The sequence below is a fragment of the Mustela lutreola genome, chromosome 3 (genome assembly GCF_030435805.1).
Source record: "Mustela lutreola isolate mMusLut2 chromosome 3, mMusLut2.pri, whole genome shotgun sequence".
NCBI classification, from domain to species: Eukaryota; Metazoa; Chordata; class Mammalia; order Carnivora; family Mustelidae; genus Mustela; species Mustela lutreola.
Window position 1 is genome coordinate 197,492,400 of NC_081292.1, and position 18,228 is coordinate 197,510,627.

Genomic DNA, 18,228 nt, shown 5'->3' on the forward strand with positions numbered 1-18,228 from the left:
AAGGAAATATTGATGGGAAAATATCTGCTGATACTGTTGAATATAAATTTTGTATGACCGTACTTCACTGAAGTAGAAAAACGCTTTTGCAGCCTTCCAGATAGAGAGATCAGAGATTTCGCTCTCCCCTTATAATGTGGAAGGGCAACAGGAGAAGTGGAAACATAAAGCAAACAGAGGCAAAGGCCAAAGGACAGCCGGTGAGGGGGCACTGAGGGAAATCGTGGCACTCGCCGCAAAGCAGCTGCCACGCAGACTCGGCCGTGGAGTTGATCTACATGGTTTTCCTCCATGGCTGCTAGGTCCCTGCTCTGGACAGGTGTGGAAGCTGAGGCTTGAAACGTGAACTAACCTACCGGAGCTTGTACAACTAGTGAGGTTTTCAGGAGCGATTCTGAGTCCAAGACTCAAACCCCATGCTGCGAAAGGATAGGATTTATTTTGTTTTTCTTTTTATCCCCAAGAAAGTGAATTTAATGTTTATAAAGGAATGTTTATTTGAGGAACAGATTTAGCTAAGCACATGGCTCCAGTGACAAGGGTTTTAGTCAGTGTCTAGTGTGGGCTGGGTGTCCAGCAAAAAGTTATTTCTATGCTTGCTACTTTTAAGAGCCCGTGGCATCTTTGTCTCTTTGACCCGAGTTTCTATTCATTCCTTGTGGGCTGACCTTTCCTTTTCTGTTGTTTCTCAGCTGTCCTGTTCTTCTTGTTTGGAAGTGGCTTTTGGAGACAGATTTAAAACATTTCTTTTTTGAAACAGCTGGGGTAACTGAGGCCCAGAGAGTGGTTTCATGAGATTGGCTTGAGGTTATTCCTTGAAATAGTGTGAGACTAGAACCCAAATCTTCCTAGTTTCTAACACTTTTCCTTCCACATTGCACTCCCTCCGTTAGCTTCGCTTGAGCTTGCCACATCACAGCTGCTTGGCCATGATCCATCCTCTGGACACATCTAGCCCAGCAGAATTGTGTTGAGATGAGGTTCACTTCACTGTGGCTTGGAAGGAAGCTTGGATCTCTTAGAAATGAAACTTATAAATTCTAATGCATAAAGAAAGTTCTTGCAACACCAGGAGAATGAATCAGTCAGCCAGAGTTCAGGAAATGTAAACACAGTTTTAGATAGGAGACTAAAAAAATCGCTTAGAACTTCTCCATCTCTTGGGTCAAGACCTTGGTAATTTACTGAGGTCCACGCTGTCAAGGAGGAGTTACAATTCAAACCGCATTCCTGGGAGATAAAGCAGTGGGTGGGGGGGTGAGACTTCCTCTCCAGACAATGTGGCAGGATCTACCCTCGTTATCAAGCTGGAGAAACTGCCTGACCCATCACCCAGTGCAGGCAACTGGCCGTGAACCCGAGCCTGGCTCTTCCTCATCATTCTGAACTGGTGTGTACATTCACAGGCCACAGACCATGCAGCTTCCAGACCTGCTTGAAACTGGGAGCTCAGAGTCTTTCTGTGATGAACAGTGCTGCCGCTGAAGAGATAAACAGAAAACACATTCCTCCTCTGGCGGCCCACCATCAGGCCAGAGCAGATTTTCGAATGCTAGCATTAATCTAACCACAGGCTTTTAGCAAGGAGATAGCGTTCCCACCAGATAATCAGGCTGTTTCAGAGATGACCCTTACCAGCTGGGGTCTCATCCCAAACTCTTCTGCCTTCTTCAAATCATAGGATCCTTCACCAAACACTCAAAAGCAGGAAAGAACAAAGAGCATCCGATTCTAGCATGGAATAGGGTGGCTTAAAATTTCCTTTCATTTAAACCCATGTTGACAATGTTCATTGTTTTGATAAAAGTGAAATAAATACAGTCATATTTATTCCCATTGTTTCCTAATACTTATTTCCCTTGGTATGGGATGCTCTGGGGGGCCTCACCTGGTATCAGAATAGAGACCCAACCAAAAAGTTATCTTATTAGAAGCCCAGGCCACCTGGCTCTTTTGTGGTTGTATGTTAGGGCTTGGGAAAGAACATCAGACCCACAGGCTCCAAAGTGACCAAACATTCTGTGGTTACCAGCGCGGTAGCTTTTGGAGGTGCTGGCAGGAGCCTCTCTAAGTATGTTTAGGGCCTTTTCCCCCAGATGTCATTTCTGAGACATGATTACTCTTTGATCCCTAGTGTGCTTTCATGACACTCCCCATAATTTGCAGTGGTTCCTCGTTGGAGAGAGGAGATCTCCACGGCCAAACAGATCCCAGAAAGCACGTTCGCCTTCTCACAATTTTACACATGGACCTGCTGATCCTAGCAGAAGCCAATGGGAGGAATCCTAAAAGTCAGGCTTTGTACCTTCATGGTTTTGTATTTTTGGTCAAAAATGGAAAATGCAAAGGCAAACTCCAGATTAATTTTAAAAAAATCTCCCTAGTATAAACTAACCATAAAAGGAAGATAATTCGGGTCCCTTTACATAGCCCTGCTGACCTTTTCTTAAGAATGATATCTAAAAATATTTTATATGATATGACGCAAGATGCCTATGACCTATGGAGCGTTTGACGTGTTGTAATAAATCTTGATCTGCTTGTTTCATGCAGGAAACCAAGACCCAAGATGGCTTTTTGGTATTGTCATTATCAAATCCTTGGGGTAAGATTTAAGATCTTGTTTATGCTACACATTTTTTTTTTATGCTACACATTTTTTACTTTAAATCATGGATGAACAGGAGGGCGAAATGGGCATATCAATTACTCAAGACCTGAGAAAATCTCCAAGCTAAAGACATACCCCAGGGAGTTCTATTAAAGGAGCCAGATAGAGTCCTCTAGAAGATAGAAGTTGGTCTGAATTTAAATATGGAAATGCCTAGTAAATGCAAGGGCAATATTTTTCTTCCAAGTTGGGATAACAGCTCTTTTACTTACTTATGTCTTCTTAGACTAAGTCTAGCTCAGTCTCAAGGGTTTGGCTTTAGCTTTGGGAACACCAACGTCTGTTAAAAGTTCATAAATTATTTTTTATGGAGCAGTCCAAAGGTACATGGCAGTTTACCAAACCCAAAATGGAAGGCAAGCTAGAGGATGGAATTTAAATTCAAGTTGTGTGGCAGCAAAATATCAACTTCATGAGAAACCCTCCAGTCAAGATACATCATAGGATTAATAAGGATGCCTGTGGTAGAAGACTGTGAGGAAGAGGGGAATTAACAAGAAACACTTCAATTCATGTGGTGATCTCAATTCTGTGGAAGACACTGTTCTTGGTCGCTCACTCTCAGGTAAGTATGGACATCTGGTCTCCCAGCCTCTAGACTTGTCCTCTTCAATCCATTTTTCACACAGTTGGAAAAGTCATTTCTCTAAAATAAAAATCTGGTTATATCCATTCCTGTGTCAGTAGGATCTCACAATCTTTGGGATAAATTTCTTAGTTGCTACAGTTACTTTTCATGATCTGGCTCCTGATCCCATCACTAGCTAACTGCATTTCTCCCCCACTCCCTTCCCTACCTGTGCCCTGGGGGCCCGTCGTTAGAAGCCGCTTCCATTTCTTCTATGTTACCATGTTCTCCAGCCTTAATGTGGTCCCTTTCCCTGGAGCATCCTTTCCTTTTCTCCACTTGGCGATTTCCTACATATATCCGTAGAAAGTGAGCTTAAGTGTTCTCTCATTCCTAAAGCTTTCTCGAGCTCCAGGTTGAGTGATTCTGCACTCATTTATAGTTGTCACCATACTTCACTCTTGTGGATGATACTAAGGCATGGACTTTGTCTCTCAACTGTATTCATGTGCCTTCCACTGTATATGACATTAGTAGATGGTCGATTAGTGTTTGTTGAATGAATAAATGAATGAGCAATCCTATGTGCTTTGTAAAACAGACTCATTAATTCTTTCTATTGGGCATGTTCCAATGCTTGTGTCTTCGTTATTTTCCAAGTAAGGAATTGTGGAGAATTAAAACAACAGTAAATGAAAATCCATAAGCCACACAGGAAGATGTGTGAAAGAAGCAAGCGAGAAGCTAGGAGGGAAAAAAAATCCTAAAGAAAAGCCTCCTGTTTCTTTACGGCACAAATGTCTGAGGAGTGATAAAACAGTAAAGAGTATTAATGGATTATTAGTTAATGAAAGTTATAATTTTTTGATCATTCTGACAGAAGAAAAAATAACACTGTAACCTATATTATAGGTTGAGACATATAACTGGTAATACATTCACGTACTCAAAGCTCATGCACACACATACATCTTAAAATCCATACCAGCCTTAAAATGCTTTGGGCTAAGCACTACCTCACAGCTTGAACAGGCCCTGATCCCTTGTGCATATTATACACTAAGTGAACCACAGATTCTGGCTACTTGGAAGGGACACATTCTGAGAATTTCAAGAATCCTTAGATAAACCCCTAGTGCATATCATATCCCTAATAAAAAGAGGGGGAGTTCTTCAAGATCTTAATGAGTCTATAAATAAAGGGTTAGGGTGATTTATAAAACTTTTTTTTTTTTTTGGCAGAGAACCACCAAAATGTTAGACCACATCACTTTCTCTTGCTTTCATCAATTGGCCTTCTATTTAGGTCCATTAACCAATATTTATATGAAGAGAATCAGTGCTCTTCTTTTTGAAAAATAACATCATGAGAGTAATTGCACAAGTTATAATGAATATAGATCAAAACAGTGAGATGTGGGTGCTCAGAGGAGCGCGAGGTGCACTCACTAGCCTAGGGATGGTCTTCTGTTTTACAGCCTCGTAATGTCTTCGGTTTGACTTCAGGCCTCTGTACGATGACGTATTGTCTGTATCCCTGATTTGCGAAGTCATTTGCAAATAGGGGAAACTGACCTTCAAGTCCACAAATTCCCAAAGTCCACCATCCATGTAATTCTTTAGAATCCTGTCATTTTTTTCCTGAAAATATTCATTCAAACCAAATGGCCGAAAAGAAAACAAAAAATTGTGAAAGATCTATAGGTCTGTCCAATGAATAGGAGTCTTAAATTGCTCTTTGAACTCAATGCCAGGGAGTATTACATATTTTCAGAGTAGTGTTGTATCCATTTTCTTAAAAACAAACGGGAGTCTTAAGCACAAAGAGATACAAGAATTTTTTGTTAAGGTCACTGAGCAAATCAAAGGAGCAAGTATGTGTCCTACATCTAAGCCCTGAAAGAGGTGCCCTAAGCTTATAAGGGCAGGCCTGTTGGAATGGGGAGTTGCTACTTAGTAAGTACAGCATTTGCTTTCCAAGAGAAGAGTTCTGGAGATTGGTTGCACAATAATGTGAATCTGCTTCACACTACTGAATGCTACACTTAACATGGATAAGATGGCAATTTTTATGTTATGTATATTTTACCATAATTTTAAAAAATGTTAGGGGATAGAAGGAGATGAGGAATTGTACTCCAGGCAGAGGCAATAGGATGTTCAAAAGCTTGGAAATAAGAAGGAGATTTGCATTAGCCTAAGGTCTTTAGTTACTAGGAGTAGAGAAAAGAAGAAATAAAAGTTTCCTGAATATAGAGCTTGCCATGGGGCAATTCTGAAATAGTCCAAGTTTGTCTTTGGCGCTCTACTGTATCTCTTTCTGTATTTTTCTTCTTCCTTTTTCCTCCATATAGCTAATGTCTTCAGTTCGCCCAAGCCCTCCAGATCAGTCCACCAGTCAGGCATGTTTCAATTCTTAAAATCCCCTTTACCCTCAAATTACCCACCTCTCTTTCTACCCCTGTCAGAATTTTAATTCCTTCTGAACAGCAGTTCTCAGCTAGGTTGCAAGAGAACAGCCATCTGGATGGAGATTGTGTGTGTATATCTGTGTGTGTGCGTGTGTGTGTGTATGATTAAATATATATGACTAAAGTGTGAATGACTATTAGCTTCTCAGAAGTATCAAACTTTTAAGAGAATACTTCTGAATTCAAAGTGAATCTATTAATAAGGTTTTAGTAGAATGAAGTGAAATTACAGCATTTTTGGCTATATTAGGAAGAATGTTTTTGGTCCAGAGAGCTACCCTATAAATGGCCTATCTTCCTAGAAAATCTGTCTCAAGAGTTTGGCTTCTCTCAGACTGTTCCTAATTTTTTTTTTTTTTCCCCCAGCTCCCCTTTCCCCACGTTTCTAAAAGTTGCAAATCATTTTCAGTGTTACCCTCAAAAGGGTGTCTGATGCCAAGGATGGGGAACTGGAGGGAGAAAAGAATATGCAACAGAAGCCATTTATTTGTGTGTGTCATAAAGTCAGGAACTTCCTAAAGTCTCCACTTTGTCAGATGGCAACATGCCTGTTTAGACTGACATCACTCCTCCCTATTCATTGTGGTAAAAAAGCAGCGTTCTGGGGTTCACATCACAGCGTCTCCCCATAGCTGTGTGACCTCGGGCAAGTCACTTAACCTCTCTGAGCCACACTGTCCCAGATGAAAAATGAGGATAATGACAGACTTTGCCTCATGTCATTGCTGCGCCGATGAAGTGAAACGATGACTGTCGAGCACTCAGCACAGCGTTTGGCTTGTCAAAGCCAGACAACTGGTAGCTGTCGTCTCTCCTCCCCGTCACCTCCATCCTCCTCCTCCTCCTTCCCTAGAGGGCTCCTGTTAAGAGCAGCCCTGGCCCAGTTCCAGCGAACACGGGAGAATGAACAGCACTGACGCTGAAACCACGGTCAGGATGTCCATCCAAGGAGAATGGCAGGAAGGGTGACGTGGAATGCCAAGTTCTCGGCACTTCTCTGCTTACAGATTTTGAGATTGGCAAGCGTATGATGGTGCCCGTTCCCCTTCTGGTTTTGTAGTCTCTGGCAAAAACAGTCTCCCCCAGCCACCAAGCCCTGGCTCCAGCACTCCATCTGGGGCATCGCTTCCTGTCATGATAGCGGGTCCCTCATTCAGGATTCATTGCCGCCTGTCCCCAGACAAGCAGCGAGGAAGACCACACACGTCTCTCTATTAATCAAAGACTATTTTTAGGAGAGAGAGAAGGTCTCTACGTAACCAACCTTTCCCCCACCCCGGGCTGAAGCCGCAGAGTCAACTTCTGCTCCTAGTTTTTGCTTCTTTCTACACGCGGGAAACGGAGTATGAACAGAAGCGTGGAAGGTGAAAACCTGGCCTCAGCCCTCCGTTTTGAATACATGCCTGAGAGGATGTTCCAGAGTCTCTCCTCATTCGTGGCTGTGCAGGTGGAGCTGCGCACAACTCTGGGGGCCGTGCCCACCTCGTTATACTGTGACGCGTGCGGCGTGTGGCCTGCAGAAGCCACAGGACGTCCCTGCACGTTTTCCTTCGGGGCGAGCTAAGCACAAGCTCTTAGTCTGGCTTCTCTTCTCCCCTAATATTTACACTCAAGCCACAGCACACAGCGTTGCCCATGGGTCACTCACGAGGACACCACATTGCCCAGGCTCTCCAAGAAGCAAATCGTCTTTCCTCCTTATTGCCATTTTGTGGAGAAACTGTGTTTCTAGAGGTCCCTGTATGGAATAAGGTGCATGCAAATCCCATGATCTAGAGGAGAAGTAGAGGTGACTTCTTTAGAGGAAAAGCTTACCTTTTAGGGGACGTTGAATTCTAGAGCCCTCCTCTTCATGGCTGGTATTTGAATGGACAGATTCATAGGCTGAAAAACAAAAGGCGTTTTACCTGTGAGTGTGGAAAACTCTTGAAAAAAGCTACTTTTCTTACCTCAAGACAAGGGAAAACCAGGGGGTGGCTTTGATGTTGAATTCTCGTAATGAATGGAGTGGTTTTTCAAAAAAAGAAAAAATGTGTTGATGCCATCATGGAGAGAAGATTGAGCTGGGATTTTAAAAGCATCAGGGAAAAGAATAACTTTTGTTTAAGGTGTTTAAGGGTGAAATCCAGGAGGGACCACGATGCTGAAATTCTGCGAGGAAAACTTCTGTCAGAGCAAGAGCACGAAACAGTTAAGGCCTAACACACGCTGGGAGGACATGCCCAGATTTGAAGAGCAGATGTGCTGTGGGGCCCCAGTGCGCGGCGATGGGGGAGACAGACAAGTGGGAGCCCCAGCCGGCAGCTGTAGCGCAAATACAAGGGTTGGACCAGGGCAGACAGGACGGATTCTAGCCCATCTGATCCAGCCAAGAAGACAGACAGGCTTCTGCACAGCCCTGAATTTTTTTTTTTTTTTTTTCCCAATTTCTTAAAGTTACCTTGGGCGAGAATCCTTCTCCTGGCTGTCCTTGCCAGTCAAAATGAAAACTGGTTAAAACAATGCTGTTTTAGTGGATGAGGAGAATTTGCTTGATGGACCAGAGAAAGACCATTTTAAGGGTGGGGGGGGGCGGTGGTGATACTAGCAAAGAGGTCAGCTGAGTGGATCTGAGATGGAAGAACAGTTTTTAATGGGAAATCTGGGGTGTATGGGGGGTGGGGTGTGTGTGAGATATTGAGGAGATAGCCATAGGGAGGAAAAAGGCGGAATCGTAGAAAATTCAACTTGAAAAAGGTTTTGAGGGACACCTGGGTGGCTCAGTTGGTTAAGCAGCTGCCTTTGGCTCAGGTCATGATCTCAGCGTCCTGGAATCAAGTCCCACATCGGGCTCCTTGCTCGGCAGGGAGCCTGCTTCTCTCTCTGCCTCTGCTGCCACTCTCTCTGCCTGTGTGCTCGCCTGCTCGCGCGCTCTCTCTCTCTCTCTCTCTGGCAAATAAATAAATAAAATCTTTAAAGAAAAAAAAAAAAAGAAAAAAAGATTTTGAGATGTTCTAACTGCCCCCACCTCCCTACTACTTTCCAAATACATGTATGTAAGTATTCATGCTTCCTGGTCTCATTACTGATAAAAAATATACTAAAGAGGTTGCCAAAAAACAATGTTTGTTTTTATTGATTTGCTAAACTGTGGTGGGCTTGCAAAAGCCCGTTCCATGGTGTTTTTCCACCTTGGAGTGCAGACCCAGCCGCGTGCACACATAACTTAGGCTGAGCAGGGCAACTTGGGATTCTAAGAACCAACACTGAAGAGACGAAAAGCCATAATTAGTGTTAATTGTTGACCCTACAGTTCAAGAATGGATGCTCTGGAGAATGGGAAATGAGAACAAACATTAATTATTGAGTAGGGACCTTGGAGACAGACACTCTGGATTAAAAGGAGAGAGATAAATTGCATAATGAATGTTAATTTTCCCTCAAAGAATTGAGTGGTCGGTGGTTGGAGAGGAAAAAGTGGCTAAAACAACCATGAAAGAGAAACCTCAGTGTGTGTTGGGGTAAAAGGGTACAGGAGGGTTACGCACACACTTTCCATCACTGCTTACCGCCTTGGCCTTTGCCTCGAAGCTCCCAAGCTATTTGCTCTCAAGGTTTTCCTTAGGACGCCTACTGTTTACCACAGTTGTCTGCTAGGAAGCTCCACCACTTCCCCAAGAATGCAGAAGCCACAAAACAGGCATGCGGCACAGTGACACGCTGAGAGGTGTGTGACACTGGAATTCATTTTTTATGTGTGTTGGTGGGAGTTTGACTTAAAGTGAGGGAGGTGGCCGGAACAGAACGCCTGTCAGAAGGCTGCGGCGCCGTGTCTGCTGCTGGGCGGGTGGCAGGATCCAGGGCCTTGACTGTTGCTTTATCTCAAGTATGAGACATCACACACACACACACACACACACACACACCCTGAAGAAACCCTCTTCACTGAAAGTGAAAATGAAAAAAGGAATTTGAGTCTAAAATTGGAGATGAGAATAGTAGCCAGTTTTGAAAAGAGACTCTATTATCAGGCTTGTCACTGGCTGCTGGGGTTCAGAGAACTGCTCCTGTCCCCACAGCCAGGCAGCATCTCCGAGGTCTGCGTGTGGCCTTCTGTTCGGCTGTTGTCAGCTGCTGCCCGGATGGCTCCGCAGTGGCCTGAATGCTCAGCCTTTTCTCTTGCCTGTCCCTTCATGCTGGCACGCGCACTGGGCGACATGACATCCCTCCTCAAACATCTGTGATTCCTTGGTGCCGAGAAAGCAGCATCTCAGCATTACCCTGGAGCACAAGGCCTTCTCTGGTCTGGCCCTGACCTGACTTTCAGCCCCATCGTCTCCCAGGAGGCCCCTCCCAGCCCGTTCACACGGACCACTTGTCCTTTCCCACACGTATTCTCTTTTTCTGTCTCTCTCTGGTTGGGTTCATGCGGGTCCCTCCGCTGGTCATGTCTCTCTCTCTTCTCTGTTTAGCCTCTTCCCCTGGTTTCTCAAAGGTCAGTGCAAACGGGATCTCTCTGCAAACACCCTTCCCAGGCGCCTAGGTTGGAATTAGTCGGTTAGGTCTCTTTCCATCCTGCCCTGTGGTAGAGTTTGTTGCTTGTGAGTCTGTCCTCACGTGTCTGTGAGTCCTTGCAGGGCAGTGGCCACAGGTGCTGAGCCTCAGAAGCAGCGGGGAAGAGCCCAGGCTCTGGGGCAAGTGGCCCTGGGAATGACAAAGCCGGCTGCTTACCAGGTACCATCAGCGTGTGCAGGGGAGTTGGGCTCCTGTGTTTCAGTTTCCTCAGCTGTGATATGTGAAGGAAAATACTCACTTCGTGGGATTCCTGGGCTCATGGAATGAGATGACGGAGGGATACAGTGCCTGACAGAGTTCGCCCTCAATATCAGCATCGTTCTCTGTCCCCTGCATACTGTAGGTTTTCATATTTTACCAAAGGCATCAAGCACACATGGCATGGGTCTTCTCTCCTTTAGGTGCAATAATATTTTATATCAGAATTTTATTTAATACTTTACAAGACGTACTGCAAGTATGACCTTTTTTTTTTTTTTTTTAAAGATTTACTTATTTATTTGAGAGAGAACATGCATGTGTGGGGGAGAGGGGCAGAGGAAGAGAATCTTCAAGCAGAAACCCTGCTGAGCGCCGAGCCACTTGGGGCTCCATGTTGTGACCCTGAGGTCATGACCTGACTTGAGCCGAAACCACAAGTGTTGGAAGCTCCACCGACTGAGCCACCTAGGCGCCCCAAGTATACGCTCATTTTTTTGTTTCATTTTTGAAAGATTTTACTTATTTGTCAGAGAGAGACAGAGAGAAGAGACAGAGGACAAGCAGGGAGAGCAGCAGGCAGAGGGAGACGCAGGGTCCCCACTGAGCAAGAAGCCCAATAAGGGACTTGACCCCAGGACCCTGGGATCATGACCCAAGCCAAAGGCAGATGCTTAACCGACTGAGCCACCCAGGCATCTTGAATCTGGTTTGACTGTTATAAACTGTAAACTGGGATGGCAGATATTACAGTTGTTGTTTTAGCTAAGGAACATGGCAAGCTGCTGTAACCAAAAGACTCTGAAAGATAAACATGTATTTCTCTTTCAGGAAAGAGCTGAGAGGTAGGTGGGCAGACCAAGGTGGCTTTGCTCCATGAAGTCATCTGAGCGATGAGGTTTCCTGGATCTTATGGCTCTGTTACCCCATAGAGTATGGCCCTCCTCCCATGGTTGAAGCTATTTCACCACCTCAGCCAAGTCCAAGGGGAAAGAGGACCTTCTTCAGTGAAGAGGAGAGAGAGCAATGTCCTTTCAAGAAAATGACCTAAAAGTTGCACATGTTACATCTGTTCCCATTTCTTTAGCCACAGCTTAGTCACAGAGCCATGCTTGGTTGCAAGAGAAGCTGAGAAGCAGAATTTCTAGCCAGCCAGCCGTCTCTTCAACTGAACTTAGGCGCTTCTAACAAGATAATGAAAGAATGGATATTGGGGAACAATTCGACTCTTTGCTACTCACGGTTTCAATCCTTAATTATGGGCTGTGTTCCAGGAGGGCACATGCCGTTTCCTGGGATATTCAGAAGTAGATAAAGGGGATCTACCCATAGGAATTTCAAATCTTGGAGAGGAAAGAAGGAAAAAAAGTAATAAAGGGTCACCTGGATGGTTCAGGAGGTTAAGCCTCTGCCTTCAGCTCAGGTCATGATCTCAGGGTCCTGGGATCAAGCCCTATATTGTCCTAATTAGCAGGGAACCTGCTCCCCCAACCCCCACCCCAGCCTGCCTTGCTGCCTACTTGTGATTTCTCTCTCTGTCAAATAAATAAATAAAATCTTAAAAAAAAAAAAAAAGTAAAGAAGACAAAGAAAGTGATGGAGTGCTTGGTGAGAGGCCCAGACCATGAGAATGAGGGGAACCTAAGAAAATAGCCATCAGCAGGGGCTGAGGCATCACAAGGAAGGTGGGAATTCAGCGAGTCCTTGAAGCCTGGAGACTTTGACTAATAAGGCGAGAGGCAAGTACGATTTAGTGGGAAGAGCTTTGACCTAATTGGGGGTGGAAAAATCTGGATTTGAGCCTTAGATCTGCCACATAGAAGCGGTGTAACTTTGAGCAAATCACCACACTTATCTGGGCCTCACGGTCCTTATCTACAAAATGAGAGACTTTCAAACTGTGGTCTCGTAGCTGCAGTGGCGTGACACCCTCCCTGGGAGTCCTCTTAGGAGGGGAAGAATTAGTTGGGCTGTGGAGAAGTTGTGGGGAGACAGACCAACCCCACTTCGACCAGGCGGCTCTGCGGCTGCCCAATTTATCCACTAGTGTCCTCAGCGAGTCTGTCTGGTATTAAACGGTGATGAAGGCAATGCTTACATTCCCGCTCGACTTTAAGGCTCTCTGAATGGGATCAAACGTAAAGGAGGTAGAATTCATAGTTTCACGGGCTTTGTAAAAATCGTAAGTCCCACCATATGCAAAAGCTAAAGAGGAACTAAATATTCTTCAACACTTCATACTGATTTTTTTTTTTTCTAAAAAATAAAAATTCTGAGCAGATTCAGAGAGAACTATTATTTTTTTGACATTTTTCTTCTTTGGGAAGCATAAAGTGGTGATGACACATTTTCAGCCAAATGTGAGGTAGGGGAGTCTTTGTGCTTCTATGAATCAGGAGAGGTCTTTGTCAAAGGAGAGGAGGCTCCCTAATGTTTTTTAGTGGCTCTCTGCTAGTGGCTATCGGAACACCTTCCAGTACGGGCTGCTGGGGCTTTGCCAGTCTCACTGTGCTGAGGGAAAGAACCTACTTCTCTGTGAAGTCCAGGAACAAGCGCAGCATCACAACCCGCCCTGTGGTGGATGTGACAGATCCAAATTAGCCCCACGCCGTGCTTCGCAGGAATCTCCCCTAATTTCTGTAAGGAGAGCGTGTCGGGCCGGGCTTAGTGGAGAACGGAAACCACCAGATATTTGAAAAAGGAGCAGGGTTACTCTACAGAACTTGGTGCTTATAAAGTTGCTGTCGGGCCCGCCACTGGATCCACTCAGTCTTCATGAACTTGCTTGCTAGGGTCAGCAGCCTAGAGCTTCTGCCTGGCTTCTGCCCTCCAGTGTCTCTTGCAAGGGCAGCTCTTTGGCAGAACACAAATTCGTGGGCAGCCTCCTGATGGCAAAGGATCTGGGAAGTGTCTCTAGCCTTCTAGGCTCGGCAGGACAGGAGGGCCGACTGGAAGGAAATGCTGGGTGTCCAGGGACCCTATCTGGTCATGTTTTCCTTTATTTCAGTTAGCCCAAGATCCCTAAAACTGTCAATGTGATTTCTTATGGGTTATTAACAAACCCAGATTGGGGCAAAAAGGCCTGTTGCCACACTGGCTTCTTCTTACCTTCCTCTACTTCTCCCTCAGGGAGGGATGAACTGTGGATTCAGAGTGATGTTTGGAAAATGAAAATAAGAGCAGTCATGAGTTACTGAATGGCTGAGATCCCGCTTCCAGATTCAGACAGCAGAGCTGCCCTATCAGAAAAAAGCATATTTAGTAACATACAGCATCACAGCTGGAAGGGACCACAGAAACCTCTGTTTCGCATTTTCCAAGGTGTGTTCCAAAAATGATTTAGATCCACACGATGCTTTGCCGAAAACAACAAAGAACTAAGCGGTCAGGTGCACAGCGTCTGAGACAGCAGGAATGCCCATGAGCAGATTTGAGTCCTTGTGAAATCCTGCGTAAGGAATCTGCTTAGCTTTTGCCCCCTGGTTTCCACACCTATTTGACCTCAGAACGTTTTGATTTTTTATATAATGCCTGTTAGCCTTGTGAGGAACTGGAGTTCTATGGGACATCCGCTGGGTGGACTGGATCTAATTCCAGCTCCTCTTTCCCTATATGAGGAAGCTGAAGTCCACAGCAGTGAAATTACTTGCCCGTCATCGCAGAAACCACAGGTGGCAGAGCTGAGAATAACTCAAGACTTTGGACATTTAGTCTGGGGTTCTTTCTTTTTGTCCCTCACCCTACTGTATCTAAAGGACTTTTCCTCCGTTAAGTCTCCAGACGTGGGGCGCCTGGATGGTTCAGTGGGTTAAGCCTCTGCCTTCGGCTCGGATCATGATCTCGGGGTCCTGGGATCGAGCCCCACATCGGGCTCTCTGCTCAGCGGGGCGCCTGCTCCGCCCCCCACTTCTGCCTGCCTTTCTGCCTACTTGTGATCGCTCTCTTTGTGTGTCAAATAAATAAATAAAATCTTTAAAAAGAATCTCCAGGCATCTTCTCTAAAGCAACAGTTGCTAAGAGAAAGACTTCTCAAAGAAAATCATATTCTTTTACCCATGGGATGCCACAACCAGCCTTATCACAGATGCCAAATGGGGAAAACAAAGAGAAAGTCAACCATTGAGTATATGTTTGCCTCCAGATAATCAGTGTTTTGAGACCAGCTGGGACATTCTTAGACCCTTCATCTTTCTGTTTACCAAATTGCTGAGCACCAGGAAGTGACACGGAGTATATGATCTATTACCAAAACGAATTGCCCCCAAATCTAGTGACCTTAGAACAATAAACCCTTATGATATCTCACACGGTTTCTGTGAGAATCTGGGAGTGGCTTTGGTGTGTGATTCTGGTGCGATATTTCTTGTGAGGCAGTCCCCGTGGCAGGCAGGACGCAGCCATCTGAAGGTTTCCCTGGGGCTGGGAGCATCTCCTCTCTAGCTGGCTCATGCATAAACCTGGAGAGTTTATTCTAGCTGCTGGCAGGAGGTGTTACCGCCTTGCCATATGGACCTCTCCACCAGCCTGCTGGAATGGCCTCCTGACAGGGTGGCCGGCTTTCCCCAGAGTGAGTAACCCAAGGGAGAGGGAGAGCGAGGAGGAAACTGCAGCGCCTCTTATGACCCAGGCGCAGAAGCCACACACTATCACTTCTATCATATTCTACATTTATTAGAAGTGAGCTGCTACGTCCAGTCTACACTCGCGGGAAGGAATATCAGCTTCTCTCTACTGAAGAGACAAGAGTCAAAGAATTTGCGGACATACTAGGAAAAAGTTATGAGAACAAGGATGCTTAATTAAATGACCAAAACATAAGGAACATATTTGGGGTAAACATCCATTTAGGACAAGAACAAGCGCTAACTGGGAACTCTGAAAGAGATCAAGAATTTAAATTTTTGTGAGACCTGAAGTCCCAACCTCGATCGCTGGCACAGCCATCGTGAATTTCTTGCAATAAAACACTTTTTTTTTTTTAAGATATATTTATTTACTTATTTGAAAGAAAGAGAGGGCAAGAAAGAACATGTGCATGCTGGGGGAGAGGCAGAGGGAGAGAGAGAGAGAGAGAATCCTGAAGAAGACTTCCTGGTGGGCGCAGAGTCCCATGGAGCTCGATGCCGGGACCCTGAGATCATGACCTGAGCCAAAATCAAGAGTCAGACACTCAACTGACTGAGCCACCCAGGTGGCCTGCAGTAAGACACTTCTGACTGAAAAAACTTCTGAAAAAAAACTTCTCTTGTGGCCACTGTGACTGGGGAGATGGGTGAAAGGTCTGACCCAAGGATAAGCAACGCAGAGCACATATCCACTGCTTTGACTTAAATCCTTCCAAGTGAAATTTTCCTTTCTTAAGTCTTTGAATTTTCTAAGTGCTGCAACATCCCAACACGACCAAAAGGGTCAAATTCCAGCTCTAGCTTTTGCATCTTTTTTTTTTTCCCCCCTTCTGGAGGTTTATATTCATTTCTCTAGGCTCTTTGAAAGTAAGATATCATGATCTAATTGCCCAAGAATTTATTTCCAAATAGATGTTGACAGAGTCTGAAAGTGAAAGAAAGATCAGACAGATCATACTGTCTTCTTTACTCAAGACTTTTTTAAATTAAAAAAGTAACCATTTATGATCCCCAAGGAACTTTCCTTTGTGGCACCAGGGGTACTCGGTCAATCAACAAGAATTTCTCGGACATATGATAAAGATAAGAGGCTCTCTAGGACTCATGTAATATTTGGGAACTCAACAGAAAACAGATGCAGATAAATACAACAATTACAAAAGTGGGATTGAGAGAGGGGAATGGGCTGCGGCAGTTGTCTGAGAGGAGGTAGATTTGTTAAGGAAACTGTCCCAGGAAAGGTGAGTCCTTGCCTGGAGCTTAAGATTGATTGATTGATTGATTGATTTACTTATTTATTTGACAGAGATCACAAGTAGGCAGAGAGGCAGGCAGAGAGAGAGGAGGGAAGCAGGCTCCCTGCTGAGCAGAGAGCCTGATGCGGGGCTCGATCCCAGGACCCTGAGATCATGACCTGAGCTGAAGGCAGCGGCTTAACCCACTGAGCCACCCAGGCACCCCTGGAGCTTAAAACCATGCTCAATATTTGTGGGCACTTGGGCCAAGGCTGGGAGGTAAGAGAAGGAAGCCTGAATGTTTGGGCCACTGGCAAGAGAAGAGTGGGACCGGATGTGACGAGAGACAAGACTGAAGGGCAGGGTGGGGAGCGTGGTCAAGACGGATCTAAGCAAACTGAGCTACGAAGAGTTTGGTGTAATTGGAGCAAATCCTTTGCAAGAGTTGACCCTTTTTCTTTGAGTATGCTGCTTCCCAAAATGAAACAGAACAGCAACAAACCTGTCCTGTACATAGATCCTCTGTGAGGGCTAGATATGGCCTATAGGCCCCTGTAGGGAAGGTGGGTTTGAGGTTCTGCTTTGACTTCCAGGGCACATTCCAGTCACCATCGAGACCGAAGACCCACCGATCGTAAGTGGAGGAAAGGCTGAGGCGAGGCTACTGACTGACTGACTGACTGACTGATAGATTCAACCTTCAACAAGCTTACAGTGAATGCTTTTAGGTTTGAGAGACAGGTAGGATTAAATACACCGTTCATGGGACTAGCACAAGATGGCAGGCCAGTCTCTGTTTATTCATCAGAAATTTCATTTCTCTCTTTCTTCCTTTAGTGTGAAAATTGTTGAAAGATTTTTTTCACTGAAAATCAATTGTGATTCTGCTGTGTATGTGTCAGGGGCTGTGTTGGGCGCTGGGAACCCCAAAATGACTGAAACATCCTATCGACGACCTGACAGTCTCCTTAAAGCCTGAATGTTTTCTTTTTCTGCTTCTGACTCTTGCTTTGCCAGAAGGGGGGGTATTTCTCCTGGAACAGAGTAGAAAAATGTGCAGCAGGTGAACAGAATCTTGTGCCCTCTGGTTGTTAGCCCAGCTGTGTCACACTGACAGTGGCCTCCACCTGTCCAAATCCCGCTTCCACCAAGTCAGGACCAAGCTATTTTTGTATTTATCTCATGAGATAACACAAGTGGTTTTAACACTGAATTTGGAACCTAATGCCTTCAAGTTTCTGGAAACCCATGTGCTAGGAAGCTACTTCCAGAGGAATAGACACAACACATAAACTGTAGCAATGGTCAGGAGACTTCCGGCCTCATCAAAATAAGAGTTGATCCTCTCATTTTGGATAAGAGGAGGACCCTTGGACATTGGGAGGGACTGACCCAGAGACGGATGGAGAGGACAAGCCAGGCCTACTCAGATCTCCTGGCTTTGAATCCATTCTCTTTTTATTAAGCCAGGGATGACCTAACCTATCAAATGAGCACAGATTTTAATCTGCCTCGCCAAGAGGCCTGTGGGGCATACGTCTCACACGCACACATCGTGGTGGATCCTGGGTGGTTGGTACTCCTCACCCTCTGACTTCACTTTTTTTTGTTCTTTGCAAAATGGCTATTGTCCAGAGCCAGCATCTCTTCTCCAAAAAAGTAACGTGCCAGAAGGGTTTTTGGAAACTGCCTTGATGATCTGTCAGAAGCCAGATGATTCGCAGCAATGAACCAACGCATATAACAAGGGTACCTGATTGGATTACCAATTAGCCATCTCCATCTCTGGAGGGTGGTTGGAAACAAGCGAAAAGGCAGTGTTTAGTTTGGGCAATTACCAAAAGGGCTTATCGTTCTCATCAAGGCATCAGCGTGGCACAGGAGACCTCCTTCAAGCCATTCTGCA

General features: G+C 45.2%; 1 protein-coding gene across 5 annotated transcripts in view; it reads right to left on the reverse strand.

Moving 5' to 3' along the window:
• KIAA2012 (KIAA2012 ortholog) overlaps positions 1-18,228 on the reverse strand; it is a 100,335-nt gene that overhangs the window by 48,252 nt on the left and 33,855 nt on the right. For all 5 annotated transcript variants that reach the window (XM_059168386.1, XM_059168387.1, XM_059168385.1 and 2 more), the window contains one exon: positions 7,526-7,594. In XM_059168386.1, coding sequence (XP_059024369.1) covers positions 7,526-7,594 — 69 coding nt within the window. The remainder of the gene's footprint in view (positions 1-7,525; positions 7,595-18,228) is intronic.